Source organism: Callorhinchus milii, unplaced genomic scaffold (assembly GCF_018977255.1).
Source record: "Callorhinchus milii isolate IMCB2004 unplaced genomic scaffold, IMCB_Cmil_1.0 Scaffold11, whole genome shotgun sequence".
In the NCBI taxonomy this organism is placed as follows: Eukaryota; Metazoa; Chordata; class Chondrichthyes; order Chimaeriformes; family Callorhinchidae; genus Callorhinchus; species Callorhinchus milii.
Window position 1 is genome coordinate 14,023,987 of NW_024704752.1, and position 21,529 is coordinate 14,045,515.

At 38.2% G+C, this 21,529-nt stretch overlaps 1 protein-coding gene across 3 annotated transcripts in view; it reads right to left on the reverse strand.

The window, feature by feature from the left end:
- Positions 1-21,529, reverse strand: part of epha4b (eph receptor A4b) — a 106,584-nt gene that overhangs the window by 12,724 nt on the left and 72,331 nt on the right. For all 3 annotated transcript variants that reach the window (XM_042339079.1, XM_042339077.1, XM_042339078.1), the window contains 4 exons: positions 21,099-21,207; positions 9,055-9,122; positions 8,020-8,145; positions 6,690-6,875 (listed from right to left, as the gene is read on the reverse strand). In XM_042339079.1, the coding sequence (XP_042195013.1) occupies positions 6,690-6,875; positions 8,020-8,145; positions 9,055-9,122; positions 21,099-21,207 (489 nt within the window). The remainder of the gene's footprint in view (positions 1-6,689; positions 6,876-8,019; positions 8,146-9,054; positions 9,123-21,098; positions 21,208-21,529) is intronic.

Genomic DNA, 21,529 nt, shown 5'->3' on the forward strand with positions numbered 1-21,529 from the left:
AACATTACCAATTATCTAATGCATCAACCAAAATTCATAAATCAGGAATTGCAGTCGCAATTAAAATGAGAAACAGTGAGCTTTGATAGAGTGCCTCTCTAATGCTCTGCCAGAAATGGTATTTTAAATCTTAATGCATTGCTGTCTTCTTTTAGCAATAAATACTGAGCAGATAGTGACAACCTGATGAGCATAAACAAGAATTGATGTCTGTGGGCACTATACCCACTCTTTCAGTGAAGATCTTTGGCGTGTAGATGGTTATCGCATAAGTCTGCACATTATAACATGCAATTGGTGCAATTTACAGAATATTTGGTTTGTGTTATCCATTGAAGTAGGTATAACATTGAGTTCCCATCCTGTGCTGCTGTTGGTCCAGTATTGTCGTCAATGGGTTAAACCAAATTCATTATCAAAACCAGCTGCCGTGCTGTGCTACCACAGAGGAAAATCTAAGGAAGACATTAATCAATAGTTTATCTCGTATAAGATCTGCTCCTTTCCACAAATACATCTTTATAAGACAGGACGGCAGCAGGTGCAGGAATCAAAGTACAATGTTACAGCTAAATTTACAAGAAATAGTTGTCTAACTATTGCCTGGTAAATAAAGCCTGTGTCAGCCGTGATAAATTGCTCTCATTTCCTGACTCTAGAGGCAATATTACTCGGGTTTATGCCTGAGACAAGGAAGGTCAATAAGCACAAAATAAAGACAGTTAAAAATCTACGGTTGATGCGCAGCAAAGGTAATAGCAGTTATGTATCATACAAACTGAATCATCAGAAACGGGTGATGAATATTTGCTCTGTATATTTTTTTAAAAAAGCCAAATCTGTTTCATCTCCCATAAATTAAATATCCATTAGCCTCTGCAACAAAAGATTGAAAGGCTTCGATCCCCGTGGTTGCATTTTGTGACATGTTTATCACAGTGATTGATGAATCAGCCTTTCCAGGTTGTGTGTACTAAAGGGGCGGTCAATGCCCTTCAATAAAATAAAGCTCTAAATGGGGAGAAGCAGGATTGTTCTGCTATCTCCAAGATGGTATAAGAAATCGACAGTCAATGCAGGTGCATTGTGGAGGAGCCTGTTGGGGGAAAAAAAATGTATCTACGTGCACTGACATCCTGTTTGACAGAAATAACTGAGCTCTCTCTACAATTGTGCCTCTCTGGTTTGCTGAAACACAATTGAATTTTTCATCAGTCACTATTATGTGCCTCACTGAACAGTGGAGCCAGCTATTTCCAGATTTTCTTCATATTTCTGCATTGGAAATGATTCATTCAAACTCAGCTGATACAGGAGATTCCACCTCAGTGTGTATAACTTTATTATATGTATGAAATTTCGAAATGGCTTAATCTGCTGAATTAAGCATTCTAAATGTGTGTGTTCTGCTTATTATTATTCACCGTACAAGAGTTCAAATCAAATTTGTTTTGGTAAAGATGACAGTCTGCCAGGAACCAGAAATGGGATAGCAACATTTTATCCCCAAACCAAATGACATTTGTTGGTGTTGGAAAATGTGATTGTATTTATACAGCGTCCCTCACTCAGGGGAGTGTGATTGACTAAGTATACCATTAAGCATTTCTGCAAAATGAGCATAAACTAGGGTGTATAATTGGGGAGGAAACAAAAAAGTAATACGAGTGATAAAAGAAGAGTTCCACATACTTAGAATTACTGCTCTATTCTCAGTCTGCTTGGTGGTAGTGATGGTGGTATAGAGGGGCTCAATTGATTTATTTCCTAATACAATACAGTATGTTCTATCCCATGAGTTTAAAGCTATCACTATACCCAGTTTCCAAAAGATACTGCTATGTGTTGTATGTCTCTGAGACAATTTAACTAGAATTCAACACATAGTTTATTACATAAATACCCTGAGGACTATCCAGTCCATTTCCACTTCCTACCCAAATCCTACTAACTCCAGCAGTTTTAAGGGGAGTGAATTAGTTTAACAGAAGCAGCACCTTGAGGAGGTTGTCTTCTTTTGTTCAGCTTTGTACCGTTACTGCATAAATGTTAATGTAACGCCTTAAAGGTGTTGCTTTTACTGAAGAGCTGAAAGTGGAATCATGGTCCCTTCAGAGGAAGTCGTTGATATTTTAAAGGCAAGTGATGAAGAACTTTGGGCTTAGGAATTCTTTTCAGTGAAGATGTTTGGCTTTATCACAAGGTTTGGCTGGATGAAGAGGCACTTTGGCCCATCCGATTTCATCCCTATTTCAGGAGGTAGTGGAAGGTTACTGTATTGCATTAGATGCCATGATAGAACAAGGTTAGTAAGTAATTGTGGTTGTTGAGTGGTTAAGTTTTACGTTTGATACGTTTACAAGTAGCATTTTACAAGCAATTCAAAAGTAAACCAAAATGACAAGAGCATTTTGTTGATCAGCCAATAAATCGGAAATATTTACACATTTGCTCAAAATTACAGCGGATTCCGATTTCTGACATACAATCTATAATAATAATAATCCTTGTATTTGATATAGTCCCTTATCACGTCTTCGAGACGTCTCAAAGCGCTTCACAGAATATACTGTGAAGTGAATTGACCATATATTTTGTGGGCGAATCTATCTTTTACAACTGCTTTTAGATCCCCAAAAATGCACCACTCACTCCACCTCTTTAAAGGGATTGAGCATCTAAAATTGCCTCATGATTTTAGAACGTCTCCAAAAATCAATAGGCCGAGCTGTTGCATACATCATGGCCATGGCTGCCAGCAGTCAGGATATCCAGATGAGTCAGCTGTTTAAAACAGCTGAATGAGCCTGTGTTCCTGGCAGAATAAACTGCGAACTCTCAAATGACTCTACCCAAATATATTGCACTCTGACCCTGGTGGGAAAATGATTATTGATTCCTGTATACAAGACCTGCCATCCAGAAGCCGCCTCCGGAACCCACATGTCAGAAGAGTTTATTGAGTCTGATATAGAATTTCAAGCAGACCTGCATTAAGTGGTCCCCATCAGGAATAAACCAAATGGATTGTTGATGGCAGGATGGCTGTTAAATACAGGTTACATTAGCCCGATTGACCTGAATTGTCAAAATTGTCTAATCTGTTATTCAACGTAAAATTAATTATTTTAGTGTGCTTAAAAAAAATCGCATTTAAACTTCCTGCACTACGGATCCTCTTTAGGCTGGTCATTTCTTATATTTATATCAATTAACTCAGCACGTCCAATAATTCTGGAACAAATTGAAAAGACTGGTGCTGGAACTATTCCAATTTAAAATTGTAACACTGCCAGTCAAACATCATGTACGGATGCAGCATTTCTGAGTTGCGCTGACCGTATTTTGCAAATGTTTCCTTTTTGGAAGGTGTAGCACTGAATTATTTGCCAGCCCAATCCACCAGAAAGTTTTTTTTCCAAAAAAAAGTTGGAAACTAAAAAAGACTGATGTTTGACAAGCAATACAATTTTTAGTTCCTTTGCATAATGAAGTCAGAAGTCTGCTTATTATAATCCTTGCATGTGCATTGTTCGGAACCAATGCCACCTAGAATACAATTAAATATAAGATTCCAATCTTGGATTTTATATCATTGTGAATAGATACATTTAGAATGATGCTATGTCCTTCTCAGACTATTTTAGCAGTATTAATAGTGGATATGCACATATGTGTTAAAATACCTCTCAAACTCTGATCTCTGTAGTAGTGTAAAACAGTTTTTACCCACCTTGTGCTAATGATCTCGCGCTCCATTGTAGCAGGAGGCTGTTTACAGCAGCAGTGCGTGAAGTCATTATCGAGGGAGACAGGGAGACAGAGTCCTACATTGGCTGGTTTTCCACCGATGCTTCTCTTTTAGCTTAACATTCGGCTCACGTTCACAAGGGTAATGATGCCCATGGAGAACAGACTGGCAGTAATCAATCTGCTCTTCATGGGTGTTCATCACCTAATGCTGTTTAGTTGAAGGAACTATTTTGCCGATGGTATGTGACGGGAAGCATTGGGAAATTGTGAAGAATGGAAGAGACATTCAGACCTCTCTCACTCTCACTGAATCGTATGACATTTTATTTCGTATTATCCCCATTCATGAGAAAAATGCATTGCCTATTAATAAAGTTGTGGATTCAAAAGGGACATTGAGCAATGTTTCACTGATGCTTTTAAGAAAGTATTCATTGATATGTTGTCATTTAAGAATTTAGATAAAAACATGTGCTACATTTTTAATTTTAAAACTCTAACCACATGTTGGATATCAAAAATTGATGTAATGCATAAACACTTTTCTAGCCAGTGCCATCCAGTTCATTGGATTATTTCAGATACTGAGAACATTAGACTAACATAGGATTTCGGATAGAAAAATCTGGAACAGTGTAGTTTATAATACCAATTAAAATATTGCCATAGTGAAAGGTTTTTTCTACAGCACGAGATGGCATTATTTGTTTTGAGGTAACCTATTGCGCATTTTTAAGGCATTTTATGATTCGGCTTAATATCTAAAGTAAGAATGCGAGGAGAAAAGTAAGTAATTATAATCCTTGTGTTTCATATAGTGCCCTATCTGTGTTTCATATAGTGCCTTATCACGTCACTGTGATGTATCAAAGCACTTTTTAAAGATATATTGCATGTAAAGTATAGTTAGTGAGTGTGTTCATTTTGTAGATATTTGAAAGTATCATAGAAGATCCAAGGGACCCATTGGTTCTTGGACTGCTTAGATCCAGGTCTATTTTATCTATGGGAATCAATTAGCTAGCCAAATTGCTTTGTTTTCCCGTTCAATGGAGTCCTGTAGCTCAGTAGTTAGAGCACTCGCTTTGCAAGCGAGAGACCTGAGTTCAATTCCAGGCAGAGGGCGAAACCTTGGGCAAGTTTCCTTACTCCACACACAGCCTAATAATAATCCCTACAAAACTAAAAACAATAATGAAATTGGTCATTTTCAATCTACGACTGTCTGTGGGACATTGCTGTACGCAATTGGCTGCCGCGTTCGCCCACAAATATACAGTCAATTCACTTTACAGTGTGTTCTGTGAAGCGCTTTGGGACGTCCTCCCGACGTGAAAAGCGCTATATCAAATGCAAGGATTATTATATTATTATAATGGACAACAAAGTTTTTTTCAAATTGATCAGAACTTCCCTGTTAGTATTTCATTGTTAAAGGTAGCTTGAAAGGAATCCCTGTTTAAACATTGCATAGCGATTGAACTAAATAGGCCTTAGAGAAGATTTTCACTTAGGGATAACCTTGATCTTGCACCTTATTTAATGAAATTTAACCTCTTAAGGTTCGGTTAATTGTCAAAAAATGATTTAATTGCCTTGCCTAAATACACAAAATCTTGTTGTAGCACATTTCTGATCTTTTCCTATAATATAAGTAAGTTCATCCATGAAATACTCTTCTTAATCAAGTTTTTCAATTGAATATTCATAGTAATGTGAAAGTTCAATACATCTAATTATTCTGTTTGCCTGAACTGGTGAAATTAATCAGAATTAAATATTCAAAGCTGAGCACAAATGATGATTGTTTTGATCTGCATACCAAAAGCCTTGGAGACTGGACCTGTAATCTATTTACAATTCATTAATCAACACACAAAGAATGAATATTCATAATCGCACAAACCGACAACCAGACAAAAGAAGTGGAGTGCAATATTAATTAGGGTTCAACCATATTTTATGAATACATGCAAATGTATTCTGTGGTGCAATAAGCTTTATCTTTCAGCAAAGGATGTGATGAGAGATTAATTTTCGAACCGAGCATATCCCTTGACAAAGGGCCACAGTTCAAAAGTACTAAAAAAATCAATCTTTATTTGCTGTAACTTTAAAGAAGGTAATGCAAGCCTCTTTGCAGAATGGCTTGGGGTAGTAGCAGAGGTATGAATACCACTCTCAACTATAACTAATTTAATTTCCATTTCGGACCTGCTTGAAGAGTATTCTGTACTGAAGAATGAAACGCAGATCAAAACTGATATGAACTTGGATCAGTTTGGAAAACATTGCCTATACCTGATAGATTAATGTTAGATACATTTCTTATCTCTGTGGTATAGCAGTGGACTATATCCCTTACCTTTGTTGGCTTAGTAATGGCAACACTTCTTATACTTGGTACTTTTCATTTGGATATCAGTGGTCAATATGAAGCACTTGTCTAGCAGAAGGATCTAAGGACCAGACTCATCCTTTAAAGCAGCTTTATGTTACCTTATTTTACTACTTACTGGATTTAAATTTAGCACGGGTGAGGATTGATACCAACTTTTAAAAAAAAAATCAAATTTCAACCTGCAGCTGATGCAGTGTAGACTGAAGAGCCAGTGTGTTGCAGGTTTGGATATGGGGTTGTAACAACCTCTGATTGGGCACTTCTTGGCTATTTCAGGATCTGTGTTTCATCTACATATTCCCCTAGGAAAGCAATATTGTCATTTAAATGAACACTGAACTGAGCAAATATAAGTAAATTGTTTCATGTCAGAGAGTTTCATTGACTTAATGCGCTAAGATTTGATTGTCTCAATTATGCAAAGAAATCAAGTCGCACTTACTTTCAGCTCGATCAGTTCTCAAGTACAGAAATGTCTACCAGAACCCACTACGTCAAACACCTACTGTGGTTTGACTAGGTCAGAAGTACTTACATTTTGTAACCACCCCTTCCAGGCGGATGATGTTGGGGTTATCAAACTGACCCATAATGCTTGCCTCGCTCAGGAAATCTCTGCGCTGCTTCTCCGAATAACCTGCTTTCAAACTCTTGATGGCGACATAGATCTCTCGCTTACCAGGTAACTTCAAACGCCCACTGCAAACCTCCCCAAATTCACCTGATCAAAAGACAACATAGCAAACTTGACTCTCAAGCAATACACTGGAGTATTCATACGAATTAATATGTCAGTATTAAAATCATGTTCATTGTGGTCAATGGAAGACACAATGAACGAGTGTGCGAATTTATCAAGTGTAGATTTCATTCTTTTTTTTCGCAGATCTCCAGAAAAAAATGTGCTGGTAGATCTTTTTCTGAAACTTCTTCTCATCCTCTTTCTTTCTGTATATCCTTTGGTTTCACTTTCCACTGAATCTCTCAAAATCATTAGCTTTTCAAATTTCAAATTGGACAAATGTAAATAAATTCCTTCATGTCAGAATATAAAATACATAAATACAATTATAATACATAAAATATAAAATACAAGAGAAATGGCAGTGCATCCATTTGAATTGTACTTTCAACAGCCTGAATATTTTAGAGCCCAGATTTCATTGAAAATCAATTTATTCACACCACGCCACTGAATGTTAGGTTGCATTTGTGATTCCCTCGACGAGTTCCAGATCACACCTCTTGTGGTCGGCCCCAGAATGTCATTAATATAGGTCTGTATTAACTGACTCAAAAGAATCCTGTTGAAATGTGGAGACGTGGAAGTCATAGATTTAGATGTGTAAAAGCAAAGAAGATGAGTGCTAAGAAACTGAAATGAAATTTCAGATCACCTGAATGAGAATACTTTGGATACATAAAAAAAATTAAATTTACGAGTTAGACACCAGACGCAATGTCTTAAGATTGTGCAGTATTCTGGTGGGAAAACCTCAGTCTTAATGCAGAAGGTGGATTGTTTTTAAGAACTACAGAAAACCAGTATCCAAATTAAGATTGAAATTAAAAATGTACACAATTCTGCACAAACTTAAATTTTAATGCAAAATGGAAGAGAGGAAGACAGCAGAAATACAGCACCTATCGAGGAGCGTTTATTCCACTATCTGGAAATGTAGTGGATTTAATGGTGTGTGTTCATAATAAAATTCTATTGTAAATGCATGGCCAAATCTAGTAAATTCTCAACTGGGGGAAATGATCCACTTATCGTTATTGTGTTAACAGGCTGTCATTCAGTCAGATGAAAAGAATTGCCTCTTTGTCCTCCTGCATTCTTACTTTCCTATTTATTGACTTACCAGCCCCGATAACTCTCTCAATCCGAATGCTTGATGCATCAATTTCCTTTGCAAAGTCTCGGACAGCTTGATTGGGATCTTCGTAGGTATGTGGGTGCACATAAGTTCTGCTCTCGGGCAACCTCACTATCAAAGACAATAAAATGTGTTCAGATTATAATTGATACGCACAACAAAAACCCTTTTAGAGATATTCCAATATGACCTCCCTGCTCCCACATCCAAAAATCTATCAAACGCGCAAGGCTCAATGCAGTGGCAAATATGAGCAGGGGTGCCCATCAACCCTAGTTCTTCGAAGAGTCACCCCTCCTCTCCAGTCCACCAGTGTCTATAGAACTAAATTAATGTATATATAATCATACACTTATGACAATCGTTATGCTGATCTTTTAAATCACTAACAGTAGCAAATACAGCTGAAAAGAATACGTGTCTGAGATTGATTGCTCTATTGAGTTCCGTTACTATCAACAAAGAGGTTTTCCCCAGTACTTGTCGTTTGTTGTAATATAATTTGAGAAAGGTAGCAACTCTCCTGCTTTTTGGTGCATAAAACCTGCTTGACACAATCCCCCCCACCCCATCCCCCCAAAAAAGATTTGATCTCACATCTTTTTTGCTGAAAGAGGGAGTCATCATTCAAAGAGATCTGGCACGAATCTATTCTAACCCTCCAGCTTTCCCATTGAGAATTTTGTGAACTGTCAGCCAGGCGACAAAGTCATGGGACAGATTCTGGAGAAATGTAATGGTAGTTAATCAACGCCAGCGTTGGCCAAATGATCATTCTACCCTTCCAGCCAGACGAGCGAAAACAGTCAGAGACCTAACTGGAGCAAAGAAGGAAAAAATATTCTTTTTTTAAAAAGAAAAATGTAATTAGAGGCATGGCTTCCCTTTCAGAACCCTACCCTCGATGTATGATTGATGTAAAAAAAAATAGAACTGAAAATTCATTAGCTTAACAAACAGAGTTGATCACCTCAGATGTTGGGTCACTCAACTACAGCTGATTTCGAAATTTTATCTCACCTTGGCCATGATGGAACTGCATTTTCTCCTCATCTGGGTCTTGCTTTGCTTTGATGTAGCCACAGTGCCTTAGGGTGGGGAGAGGGGAAAAAAGAGCACATCTACAACAGGAAAGGAAATGTTCAATTTTTCCCTCGAAATGTGTTTATTAACTATGACAGAAGTCCTTGCCTACTGCCAATTATTGATGCTTTGGGCACCATCCTGAATACAAAATGACAATATGTGGGCATTAAATGTATTTTACAAGTGTCGCCGTGTCATTCAAAGTTACACGCACATTCTGTGCTGGAGCCGCAAGCACCCAGAGAAAACGACAAAATAACAAGCAGAACTTGCATTTATATAGCTGTCCTCACACAGGGTAGGGTCCCAGAGCGCCTAGAGGCTGGACACTGGCAAAAAACAACTTTAAAGTCAGTGGACAATCTGGCACAACCTTCCAACCCTACTAAAGGCGATGATATCATCCAGTGCAAGTGTACTAAAGAGAGACCAGGCGGGAACTGCAATTCCGCAACCTAATTGTATCCCAGCAAAAGCAACAGCCCATTGAGAAGGAAAAGGTTTCGCATGGAATTTCTCGCTGGGATAAGAAATTGACTTTTTTTGAAATCCAGTCTATCACGGTATATAACAGGAGGGACTAATCTGAGATTCCTTAATAAGATTCTAATCGGATTCCTTAATAAGGAATATTCACTTTCTTCAAGGACATAAGTAGATATTTTGAGCAAGGTCAGCGAGATCCTTCAGGAAAAGCTTGGAAAGATAAAAATAATTGATGTATGCCTGAGGGGTCCAGTATGTTCACATCAGAAAAAGATAAATGCTGGATGAAAATCTGTTGCTTTAAACCAAAGCTGGTTGTATAAGTGGACCAGGTCATCTAACAACAGCTCAGACTCTGAGTAGCCCTCAATACAAATTCTCAGAGGGGATGCAGGGAGAGGAAAATCACAAGTAGTTCTGATAATCCTCACCCATACTCAACATGACCTCTACGAGCCTACATCCTTAAATGGAAACAAATGTGAGGAGGTATATGGCAGCTGGGCAAAGACTTTCAGCACCAACGGGATAATTCATTTGTTCGGTGCTTGTGGAGTCCTGTAGCTCAGTGGTTAGAGCACTCACTTTGCAAGTGAGTGACCTGAGTTCAATTCAGGCAGAGGGCGGAACCTTGGGCAAGTATCCTTACTCCACACAGAGCCTAATAATAATCCCTCCAAAACAAACCAATAAGAAATTGGTCATTTTCAATTCACGACTGTTTATAGGACGCTGCTGTGCGCAATTGGCTGCTGCATTTCGCCCACAAATATATAGTCAATTCACTTTACAGTATATTTTGTGAAGCGCTTTGGGACGTCTAGAAGACGTGAAAAGCGCTATATCAAATGCAAGGATTCTTATTATTATTATCTCCCGATTATTTGAGGAACTGAGAATTCAAAAACAAGATAACCTCAGGCAGGCTCCCGACTGTATCAGGTGAGGGTACAGTATTTTTCTTTCCCAAATGGCAACTAAACAAATGAAGCCTGTGATTCAAGTCTGAGAGCTTCCTCTGTTCTCCAAGGGGAACATCATCCGAAATTAGCAATAAATGACTTTGCGAGGTTATCCCTTTTAAACGCTGCAGGAGCCTGCGATCAGTGACTATCTGGCACATGCTGTGCACAGCCTGTCTGATGTACTCAAACACGTTGCAGTTGGAATATGTCTTGTCATCTGTCACTCAAAAAAACACAGCACGACCTCCAGGTGGAAATTAAAGGGTCCCCTTTAGTGATGGGTGCATGAAGAGTTCAGGGTCATGGAAAAAATGAAATTCTGTTATGCTTGTCTACAATGAAATGTTTGACAAAGTAATATTGCAGTATTTTAATAATTACTTCATCTTTCTTTGTCGATCTTTCCATTTCTCAGTTAAAGGTCAAATGAAAAGGCCAATACTTTTCCATTGTTGTGTGCAGGGAAGTAGATGATCGATAATAGCCGTAATCTTTTTAGAATTTTTAATCTTAATAGTACTGTCTGCTTTTTCCACAGTTTTTCCTCTCCCAAGAGATGAGGTCACATTTGCCAGGTCGTTGTTTAGCTAGAACGGTGAGATCAGTCTTACGGATATTAATGTGACTCCAGAGATTAATTTAACACTATTAATCCCTTATCTGCTTTCAGCAGTTTGGACCAATAGTTCACATACCAGTCAGCCATCAAGTAAAGCATCCTGACTTAAAATAACCCAGAAAAAGTATCTAATTATATATCTAATTTCATTGTTGCTGGCTCCTTACGTGCTTCATGTCCATTATAGCTTTTAATATTCCGAATGTGAACCATCGTTTTCTTTAAAAAAAACTGAATATAAAAATAAATATAATATAAAAAGCAGAATTTTACAATGCCCATGACACTTTGCAGTTCACAGCATAACCTTAAAAGAAGTACAACTGTCATCATCTATAAATAGCTGCCTTGCTCTGTGAGATCGCCCACAGTGAGTTCTCATTTTTGACTGGGGCACTTCAAGGAGACAGGAATTGGAGGCAAAATAGAGAGATGGTCAATACGAAGGCGAGACTAGATTTCTAGCTTGCCTGCACCGACTGGGAATGGTGGGAGGATAGGAGGAACCTAAATGTTCGCCTGCCAAACTACACAGTCACTACACTTCACAGCGAATGTGTGAAGTGCTTTGAGATGTTGTCCTGAGGTGAAAGCAAATGTAAGGTTTTTTTTTAACTAATGAGATCTGGATTGAAATAAATTATCTTGCTGCATCGTCTCTGTCCAGGAGCAGACACAAATGAAGATAACACATTTTTAGTGAAGTACCGGGAAGGGTTCTGTATCTATGGCGTTTAAGCAGGCTGGGTGGGTTGGTGTGCGTATATAAATAATGTATACCATTATAACTATTAAATTAAAAATTCTATTTGTTATAAAGATCTCCTTTATTAGCTATACCTTACTGATGGAATACATTCTTTAGTTCAGTAATATGCCGCTCGCTACCTAGACTTTGGATCAATATCAAGTGCTGGAGGCAGAGTAGTGGGCTTTATCAACATGCTATCAACACTGCTTCACAGCTTGCTGATAAGAGGGTGCAACTGGAACAATAGAGAGCCATCTGGTTTCTGCCCATTCCCCGAGAGATGGAATATTGCATTTACAACACAGAGTTCGGATCAGTGGCTGCTGAGTTTGAGAAATCACACAACCAAGGTAGTAGAATGGAAGGAACAAAAATCTTTCCCTTTTCTCTTTCCTTCCTCTCCCCAAGCTCACAGCCAAATTTTTTTGGTGAAAACGAAGAGTGGGAAGAAATGATTCTTTAGAGACATGAATTGAGATAAAAAGAATTGCATTTTTTTGAAATCTTTCCTTCGTTTATGTAAAAAAAAAGGTTAATTTCAGCACTGTTTCAAATGATAGAGACTGACTGGTGTTGCCTGAATCACATCCTCCTGGAAGCATTGATAGTGGCTGTGAAGAAGCCCAGACCTCACCCCCAAGGAACAGTGACAATGCAGTTGGAATATTTAAATGAGCAGGCTGCAGTCAGCCGAAAATACTGCCTTTCCTATTTCTAAACTTCGTAACTGGCCCAAATCCACTTTTTCTCTGGCTCAGACTTTGCTCCATCTGTCCCTGATTTTGGCATCTGTAACTCTTATTAATCTTCCTCTGGTTTTGTTCCCTGTTCTCTCACCCTCCCCACCTCCCCCCGCCACGCTCTGAAGGGTTTGTTTGTGGGAAAAAAAACGCTTCAAAGCACAAAATGCGGTTTTGACCACCGTCGCATAAATATTTTAAGGCAACAAATGTGAAAAAAAAAGCGACCTGCTCTTCAAAAGGGTAGTGTTTGCTGTGTCATGGTAGCAAAATAATGTTTGTTTGTATTGAGGATGCATCATGTGGAATGGTGAATGCAGAAATTTAACCCACTGAGTGATAGTAGGCAGAATAACTCACAAGTGATGTTGTAATACTGAATCTATCCTATTTCTCATTTTGAATATTGAATGCCACTTTTATGAAAAAAATCAAAAGTTTAATAAATTAAAAGTACAAACTTGGATTCAGACTCTGAAGTGTATACTTCAAGTGCAAAGCAACTGCGACTCATCATGATAGGAAGTGCTGAATGTCTGATTGTTGAGAATTTTCACCCACTTTGGACAGAACATGAAGCATAGGATTACCACAAGTGATTGTGCACTTGCATGTACCAATAGGTAAAGTGAGGCAGTTGTACTGACATTCTTAAAGAACATTCTTTAAGAAATGGTCCATTTTGAGTACTTTGTAAATTTGGTTGTGATCTCAAGTCCCATTTACATTGTTAGACCTCTCCTTTTAGACTCTATTTTGTAATTTTTGTCTGCATATAAATAAACATGTACCTTGTTTCCTCTTCTTTCACACTGCCAATACTGAAACTACAGGATACTGAGCTTCCAGCAGTGGATATCTGTCTGGTCAACCAAAGCAGTTCAATGGACCTCAGAGATCAGTGACAGATATTGCAGCCAGATTGGCCTCCAGTGTTAGCGAGGCTTAGGTTAATTTGATGGATAAAGTTGGCTGGACACGTGCCTCTTGTGATTATGGTTTTCTTTATTGGAATAAATATTCGCTGCACCGCTACAGCTGAACCTTTCCTATTCTAGCCTTTGGCAAAACACCTCGGGATTAAAAAACCCTACAATTTTGGAATAATTGATTTGAGAATCAATTCTCTGTTTAGTCAAAAGGAATGTTAATGCTCTCAAAAAAGCGAGTAGAGAAACGTTGGGCATCAGAGACTTGATCCCTTTCTTCTTCCCGTCCTCCCTTCAGTGGAAATCTAACTCCATTTAAAATGGGTCAAATTTTACAAGATAAGGTAAAGAACAGTTGTATTTTTCTTCAAATTATTATACAGTGACCCTTACTAGAAAGTATGCATGGGTCGCATTTTGTAGGAACAAGATTGGGCTTATCTTTGTTGCCACGCTCAGTAAAATAACCTATGAGACTTGCACAGAAAAAAGGGATTAATGGATGAAGTAGCAGAGAGTTCTCAGAACTTGTATAGCTACTCTCCCCTGACTTCACCTAACTAAATGCACATTCACTTTATACAATGGGAATCCTGTGTTCATTTCATTTTTAATTGATCTTGGACTATTTGAACAATCAGTCAATGTGATCCACTTATGATAAACTTATTTTAAAAGTCATAACTTTTCATTTACTATTATGTAAATAATCAATAGTTGCAAGAGTCTTATTTTTAATCTAGCTGCTTCATGACCACAACTTTCTGATGAAGTGCACTTAAATTTCAAGGGGACCAATTATACCAGTTATCTTGTTTGTTGTATACTGAGACCTGTTTGACCCACACAGAAGCATTCGTACAAATTCCAAGAAAGTCAGGTTCAGTACAAGATCGCTACTGAAATAACATCAATTCTTCTTACAGCCTGTGTTAGATTAATGTATTGATTGACTATTGCTACCATTACTAATGTTGTCATCTAGCTAGATGATAAACCATTGCATTAAAGTAAAACTGTCAATCTTGGGTCACACCTTTAACTTGGCCTTTCTCAGCAATTATTTTCCCTCATTTTCTGCCTCTTTTCCTTCCCCCACCCTATTCAAATCAGGTTTGACTGCATGCAAGGAAACATTCCATTCAGAAAGTTTCCTTTGCTTGCCATCCATTCCTCAATGGCCCTGCTGTACTGACACAGCTCTCTCTCCAGGTTCAAGGGCAACAACAGGACAAGACATCTAGTTTGGATCACTGTAAAGAAAAATCAGGCAATTCACTCTCAAAGGCACGGTATAGATGCGTCAGCCTAGCTCAGTGGTAGCACTCACACCTCTGAGTCGCAAGGATCTGGGTTCGAGTATCACTTTGGGATTTGAACTCACGTCGCCTAAGCTGACATTCCAATGCAGTGCTGGGGGGGTGTTGCTTTGTCGGAGGTGCCATCTTTCAGTTGAGATGTTAATCCAAGGTGCCGTCCGCCTGTTCAGGTGGATGTTAAAGATACCATGGCACCATTCGAAAAGAAAAAAAGGACTGAAACTGAGTTTGCACTTAGTTCTTGTATGCATGCATGTATACACTTAGTTACTTACACATGTTCTATCCCCTGACTGCAGCAATTAAGAAGTAAGAAATATAAATCCTGGCGCTTGCTCCAAAATAACCACTGATGGAAGTGATTGAAAAATAGCAGTACAAACTGGCATAAGATTCAAATTTAGGTTTGCTGCTCGCTCCATTGCAATGACGATATTATGCAATCCTTGCCCAAGTCATAACAAAAGAATATTACAGGAGAAAATGTGCACCACAGGCCTTGCAGTTGACTCAAGTAGTTGTGGATTACAAATACTTTCTGCTTTTATTGTGCCCAGATGCAACTAAATTGTACTAGTGTGAAATTTAAAACTCAATGATGTATCCTTACACAGCTTGCAGACCAGCACAGTGGGCACATTAAATGTGTGGTAAATGACCATCATAGTCAAGATGTCAATTCTGCGAGCACAGTTTGAAGTGCCGATCATCTGTGAATAAATCTTCACTTTTACAAGCTTTAGAATTAAGGATCAGGTTCCTGGCACTCATCATAAAACTAACACAATTTAGCACAACAGTTGGACATAGAAATGGACCACAATAATGTCTCCTGCAGGGTAGAGCGCAGATCCTTATGGACATAACTTAAGATTGATCATACAGTTTCTGCCATCTGTTTGATTGAGCAAGTGCCAGAGCAGCAGAAGAATTTGACAATGTTCTGGTCGTTTCATCATTTCCCCATGCCATCATCTGTGGCTTCATTTAAAATTCACATCTGTGTTTAGGACCTGGATTTGACATCTGGGAAATGTATGATTGTGAGAAGCTAAATTGAATTCAATAATAATGAGACAGCATTGAGAGCTCAGAGGTCACAACATTGCTTTCAGTGGATGTGAATCTGCAAGCATAAACCTATTCGCAAAATTTGGATGGGAGTCCACTGAAATGCCATGAATGCATTGTGTAAGACTTGGGAATATTACTGTTATGCAGTTAGAAGACTTTGGACTGCCGCTATATGTGGAACCACACTGCAAGCTCATGGTGCTGCCTTCGCAAGGATAAAAATAAACTACTGTAGATGCCCTCTCTGCAGCAAACTAGATATTGAATATTAATATGCTGGTTTACTAGCTCACTTTGAAGCACTTTGTCCCCTTCACATATTCCATCGTCCAATTATCAAGATGTAGCCAACTTTGACGCTTAATGCAATATTCTCATTAATCAGACCCCAGGGAGCAGGAATAAGCTGAGAGCAGAAAATAGTTACTGTTCAGATGCTCCACTGTGAATGACATCATTTAAACACCACCATCAGTGGAAATAGCTTTCGTTTTCTGCAACACCAAACTAAACCATGAGCCTGAAGGGATCAGATTCAAACTAAACTGGATTCCTGGGTAAATATCTACACTTTGACCAATTTCTATCATTCTGGGTTAGCGTATGGTAATATATTTATGGTAATATATTTAGACAATAAATACAGGTACTATACTTGTGCAAAATAATTCTCGGTGTTTTAACCATCCTCGTTTGGTAATCAGGTGATGGGAAAATATAACTGCGATCTGTAGATGCTACCGAAAACAAAGTAAAATTCAAGAAATATAATTAGAAAGAAAGCTTGGCACCAAACTGTGGTGGAATGTAGGTCTCATCATTCACAGGTCAGTGCTCCCGTGTGGAGGAACCCAATGGAGATCAGACACCTTCTCACAGATCAGAGAAAAAGTTGTCACTGTGTCACTCATTGAGACCTTTCATGAACAGAATAATACCACTAGTAGGAGTTTAGGTGGAGACTGTTTGTTTGATCACAGAAAATACATAACCCAGAGAGTTGGGGTGGGAATAAGTTAAGGTCTGCTTTTGATCACCTTATATTTTGGCTAACAACACCTAACAGCATGACAATGAGGGAAGAACTGAAACTATAGCATTGGAGCACTGGTAGATTCCTACTCTAGTCTGCAATAATTGGTTTCCATCTTCCATTTCAACACTCAAACTTTACCAGGTTCAAAGCTCTCACAATTAACCTTGCCAGTCAGGTCCTTTGATGACTTACAACCTAGCAACATACTCCTGGCATTTGGAACACACATTAAACTTTATATATGCAAAATGTTGAGTATTACAATGCAAAATGTCTTGAGAATCTAAGAATAAGGGGCTTCGAGACAAAATTGGCTCTGCTAAACTCATGAAATTTTCTTTCACATTAAAGATGTGGCTGAACACCTTCAACAGTAAAGCCTAAAATCTTCCCATAATAACGCATAATTTATAGAGACATAACTTCCTATGGAGGCTGATTAGCACCTTCCCCATCTGGCCTCTCTCCAGGAAAGTCTAATTATCTTTGTTCGGCACTTCTGGATTCTGTGCATCTCCTGACTACAAATGAGATAAAGCATTAAGCCCACTCATGCCTCCTTCAGATGCAGGCATCTCCAGCTCCTGGACTTTTGCAAACAATTCAGATTAATTGCAACTGCGCAGATCAATAAAGGTGCCATCCAATTGACCAGCCACCGCGCTAAATCAATTGTTGCACTAGAATTTGACAAGTTTTTATTCCATTAATGAGAGACGTTTGTAAACAACTTCTATTAACAAGAAACAGTGCTGTAAAGCTTCAGTCAATTTGACACTTAATTTATGTTGTTCATCTCTAAAGAAAAATAGTGGAACGGGGGGGAAAAAATCTTTTGGATAATATCCACTTATTACTGTGGGTTCTTGGGTAAGAACAGCGCTTTGATCCCATTAAATTGCAATGAAGATTGATTTCCGATGAGCTGGGATTTGTGGCTGTGAACCATTAAGAGTGAACATAATTTCCAAAATATAGGAATTGTGCCCAAGGTGAGAGATAATTGCATTCAAAAGTAATTCGTTCTGGAAAGATAATGAAAGTCTTTTTACTCTTTGAAAACTCAAATTCCATTGGGATTCTCAACATACTTTATATATTATGTGCCTATATATATATATTGTATATATATTCTGTATATAAATATATATGTATAATATATATAATATATACTATATATAAATAAACTCACCAACATGGATCTTCTGAAAAATGGATTTACAAAGAAAGTACCTTTTTTAAAAAAAAGCGCCAATTGAGTAGGGAATCATTCACTATAAATTCAGATCTCACATTAGAGCTTGTATTTGGCCAATTTGATGATGATCCAAAACATTACTTTGATATCAACACAACAAAATTGTATTTGTGTAGCGCCTTTCATGTCGGGAAGACGTCCCAAGGCACTGGACTGTTCCGACCTGAGCTGAGGGTTGGGATTGGGAAGGATGAAGGGCAGGGGGGGAAGCAGGGAGATCGAAAGCACGGTCAAAGAGGAGGGTCTTGAGATGGGAGATGAGGGACTCACTAGACTGCACTTCCACTGGACTTCCACGAGTTTAGTTATACAATATTCTGCTCTAATTTATGATTTGTGGGGTGGCAGCAACCCATGGGCAAAATATAAATGTAGGTTGTGTTAACCACCTGCAAATTCATGTGTACAGAGGGAATTGTAGATCCCTACTTATATAATAACTAATAAGAATCAGAATAATTCTTGCATTTGATATAGCGCTTTTCACGTCTTCTAGACGTCTCAAAGTGCTTCAGAGAATGGACTGTAAATTGAATTGATTCTATATTTGTGGGCAAAATGTGGCAGCCAATTGCGCACAGCAGTGTCCCACAAACAGTCGTGGTAATGAAAAATAATACAAGGGAATTGGTCATCCTTTAATGTTTGATCCAACCTGCCAATTTTACATGTGGTTTGTTAACCCACAAATCAGAGGAGTTGTATGAAAACCTGGAGAGGAGACACTATTTCCAGGTTATTACTTTAAAGGGTGACAATTCTATTTCATACATTGGCAGGCCCTCTGAGTAAGATTGCAAATGCAATGCCGAATTAGGGGCAGTTAGTTTTGGGAAAGGGTAGTGGGCTAACCCAGTAATGCATTGAAGTATCCAATCCTTATTACATTTTCTGCTCTTTCAGGAACACTAGGTAATAGAATCATTTTTGCCTTTATGCACAGTGACAGCTCAAGGTCTCCTTCACCAGCTTCAACTTGAGAAGGATGTATTCAAGTATTTCTTGCTCATCGCTGTACCATCAACCTAACCTGAAAGCACGCATCACTCTACTGCATCCCTCAATTGGTTCTGCATTCTGAATATGTATTCTGTGTTAACTCTTAGGTAGATAGGGACAGGTGGAGCCATTCATCACATCAAGCCTATTCTGCCAGTTTATTAGATCGTAGCAGATATTTTGATCCCATTTCCCTTCCTATTGACCATAATCTGTAATACTCTTGCATCGCAATTAACACTCCATGTTCCTTTTAGATAGCCCAATTAATTCTCTCACTATAACTTTCTGGGGGCATTAGATTACACATTCTTCCAACCCTCTGTGTAAAGAAGGTAATTAGTTCAGAGGATCCAAGCATACAGTATAGTCTGGGTCAAATTCATCCCCAGATCAAAGAGGTGAAAAAATAGCATTCTCCTCTCACTGCAAAAGAGACTTTCATCCTTTATATTTGGGATAATGAATAAATAGATTTCTTCTGGGTTTTGAAGAACGCTACGAGCACTTTCACACAATCTATTGAATCAGTGCATTTCTTTCAAATTAGACGGCAATGAAACCTCAAATGGAAATTGGTGCAAAGTGCAAATCTGACTATCAAAACCAACCAAATCTACAAATTAGAATGAAATCGCAGAAGACTGTCAAATCTAGGTATAGTGTATACACCACAGATAATAACTTTCTATAATTAAAAGCTATACTGATATTTAAGAAAATGCAAACTTTCTAAGATTCTCTAATTTCATTTAAGTTGGGTTACAGGTTTTAGAAATAGAAAATGCAATGAGCTGTATCAAATCAGTCTAAGTGAAGGGTTAAGCCAGAGCCCACATTGCATGCTTCACTCAATCTAACTGTGCAAGGATATATGAATATAGATGTGGCTTTCTGCTCCAAAGACATTTGTTATTAGCAAGTTTACTGATTGAACAGGGCTGCTGGAACATTGCATTTAATTTGCATGCAAAATGAAAATCTAAGACGCCTCTTGAAGTAACTATATAGGGGTTAATATTAAGAACAATATCCCACAGATCAAGCTTTCAGACTTATGGTACAGTAGTTTTCAATTTTAAAATCAGGATTGAAGAATGTAAGAATATTAAGTTAAGTCAGTGAGATGAGACACAATTTACTTTAAATATAAACTAAAGGCCAATACTGGTAGAGAAGCAAACCTCTTGGTAGTGGGAAAATAAGCACACTCCATAAAAATCTCCTGAATAGATTGCACATTACTCAAAATATTCTCTGCAATGGGAGTGGGGAAGATCCATAGATACTGTAAGCTGCCACTAAAGTGCATGGAACACAATTGTTTCTGTGCTGCTGGTACTTGAGGTATTGCTTGTGGAGGGTGATTGCTGTGGTTGAACACTACTGAAGTAGAAATAAACTATGGCATTTTGCATGATTATATTTGGGAATCAACGAATATTCATGCAGATAAGAATAATAACAATAATAATAGATCATTGCCTTTGCGGATTCAACAAAACAGTCCATGACTGGGTAGATTGCACATGGTCCGCGGAACAAATGGACTCGATGGGCTGAATGACTTTTTCTTCATATTCCAGGCGTTCATATCTTCTATGTTTCGCATCAGCATTTGTTATATCACCCTGTTCCATTCACCCATCAAAATCGAGCGTGATTTGGCAAATATTTCCGCAATTTTCTATTGGCCCTGTTTTGGTCTTGCCATGAGCTATGTTTCATATTCCCCGGCCCCCTTCCCGATTCACTACATTAAAATAAAAAAAAGAAATTGATGAAAAATGTTTATCATTTACCTTCCGCTGACAACAAAACAGGTAACCAGGAAGACCAGGAGAACTATTCCACCAGCAACAGATACGGCCATGATGGTAGGCTGGTTTGGATCACCAATCGCAAGCATGTCTGAAAATAAGATGAAAGCAAACATATTTGTACGTGCTCAATCATCGCATCAGTAACAAAAACAAACAGGTTTGAAGGTCTATTATCATTTCAGATGCTGCAAGCAAGAAGTGACTTAACTATTTTTGTAAAACAGGCCACTTTCATGAGGTTATTATGGGCATTGGTTTTGGCAGGTCATTTATCAAGCATTTATCTTGTGCTGAACATATCATCCTGCAGACAGTCTGAATTGTTTCAAATAGTACAATACTGCAGGATGACTTAGCATCTTCTCCTATCTCCAATTTTCTTCCTTTTTCTCCTGAAAGCAGTCGGCTGA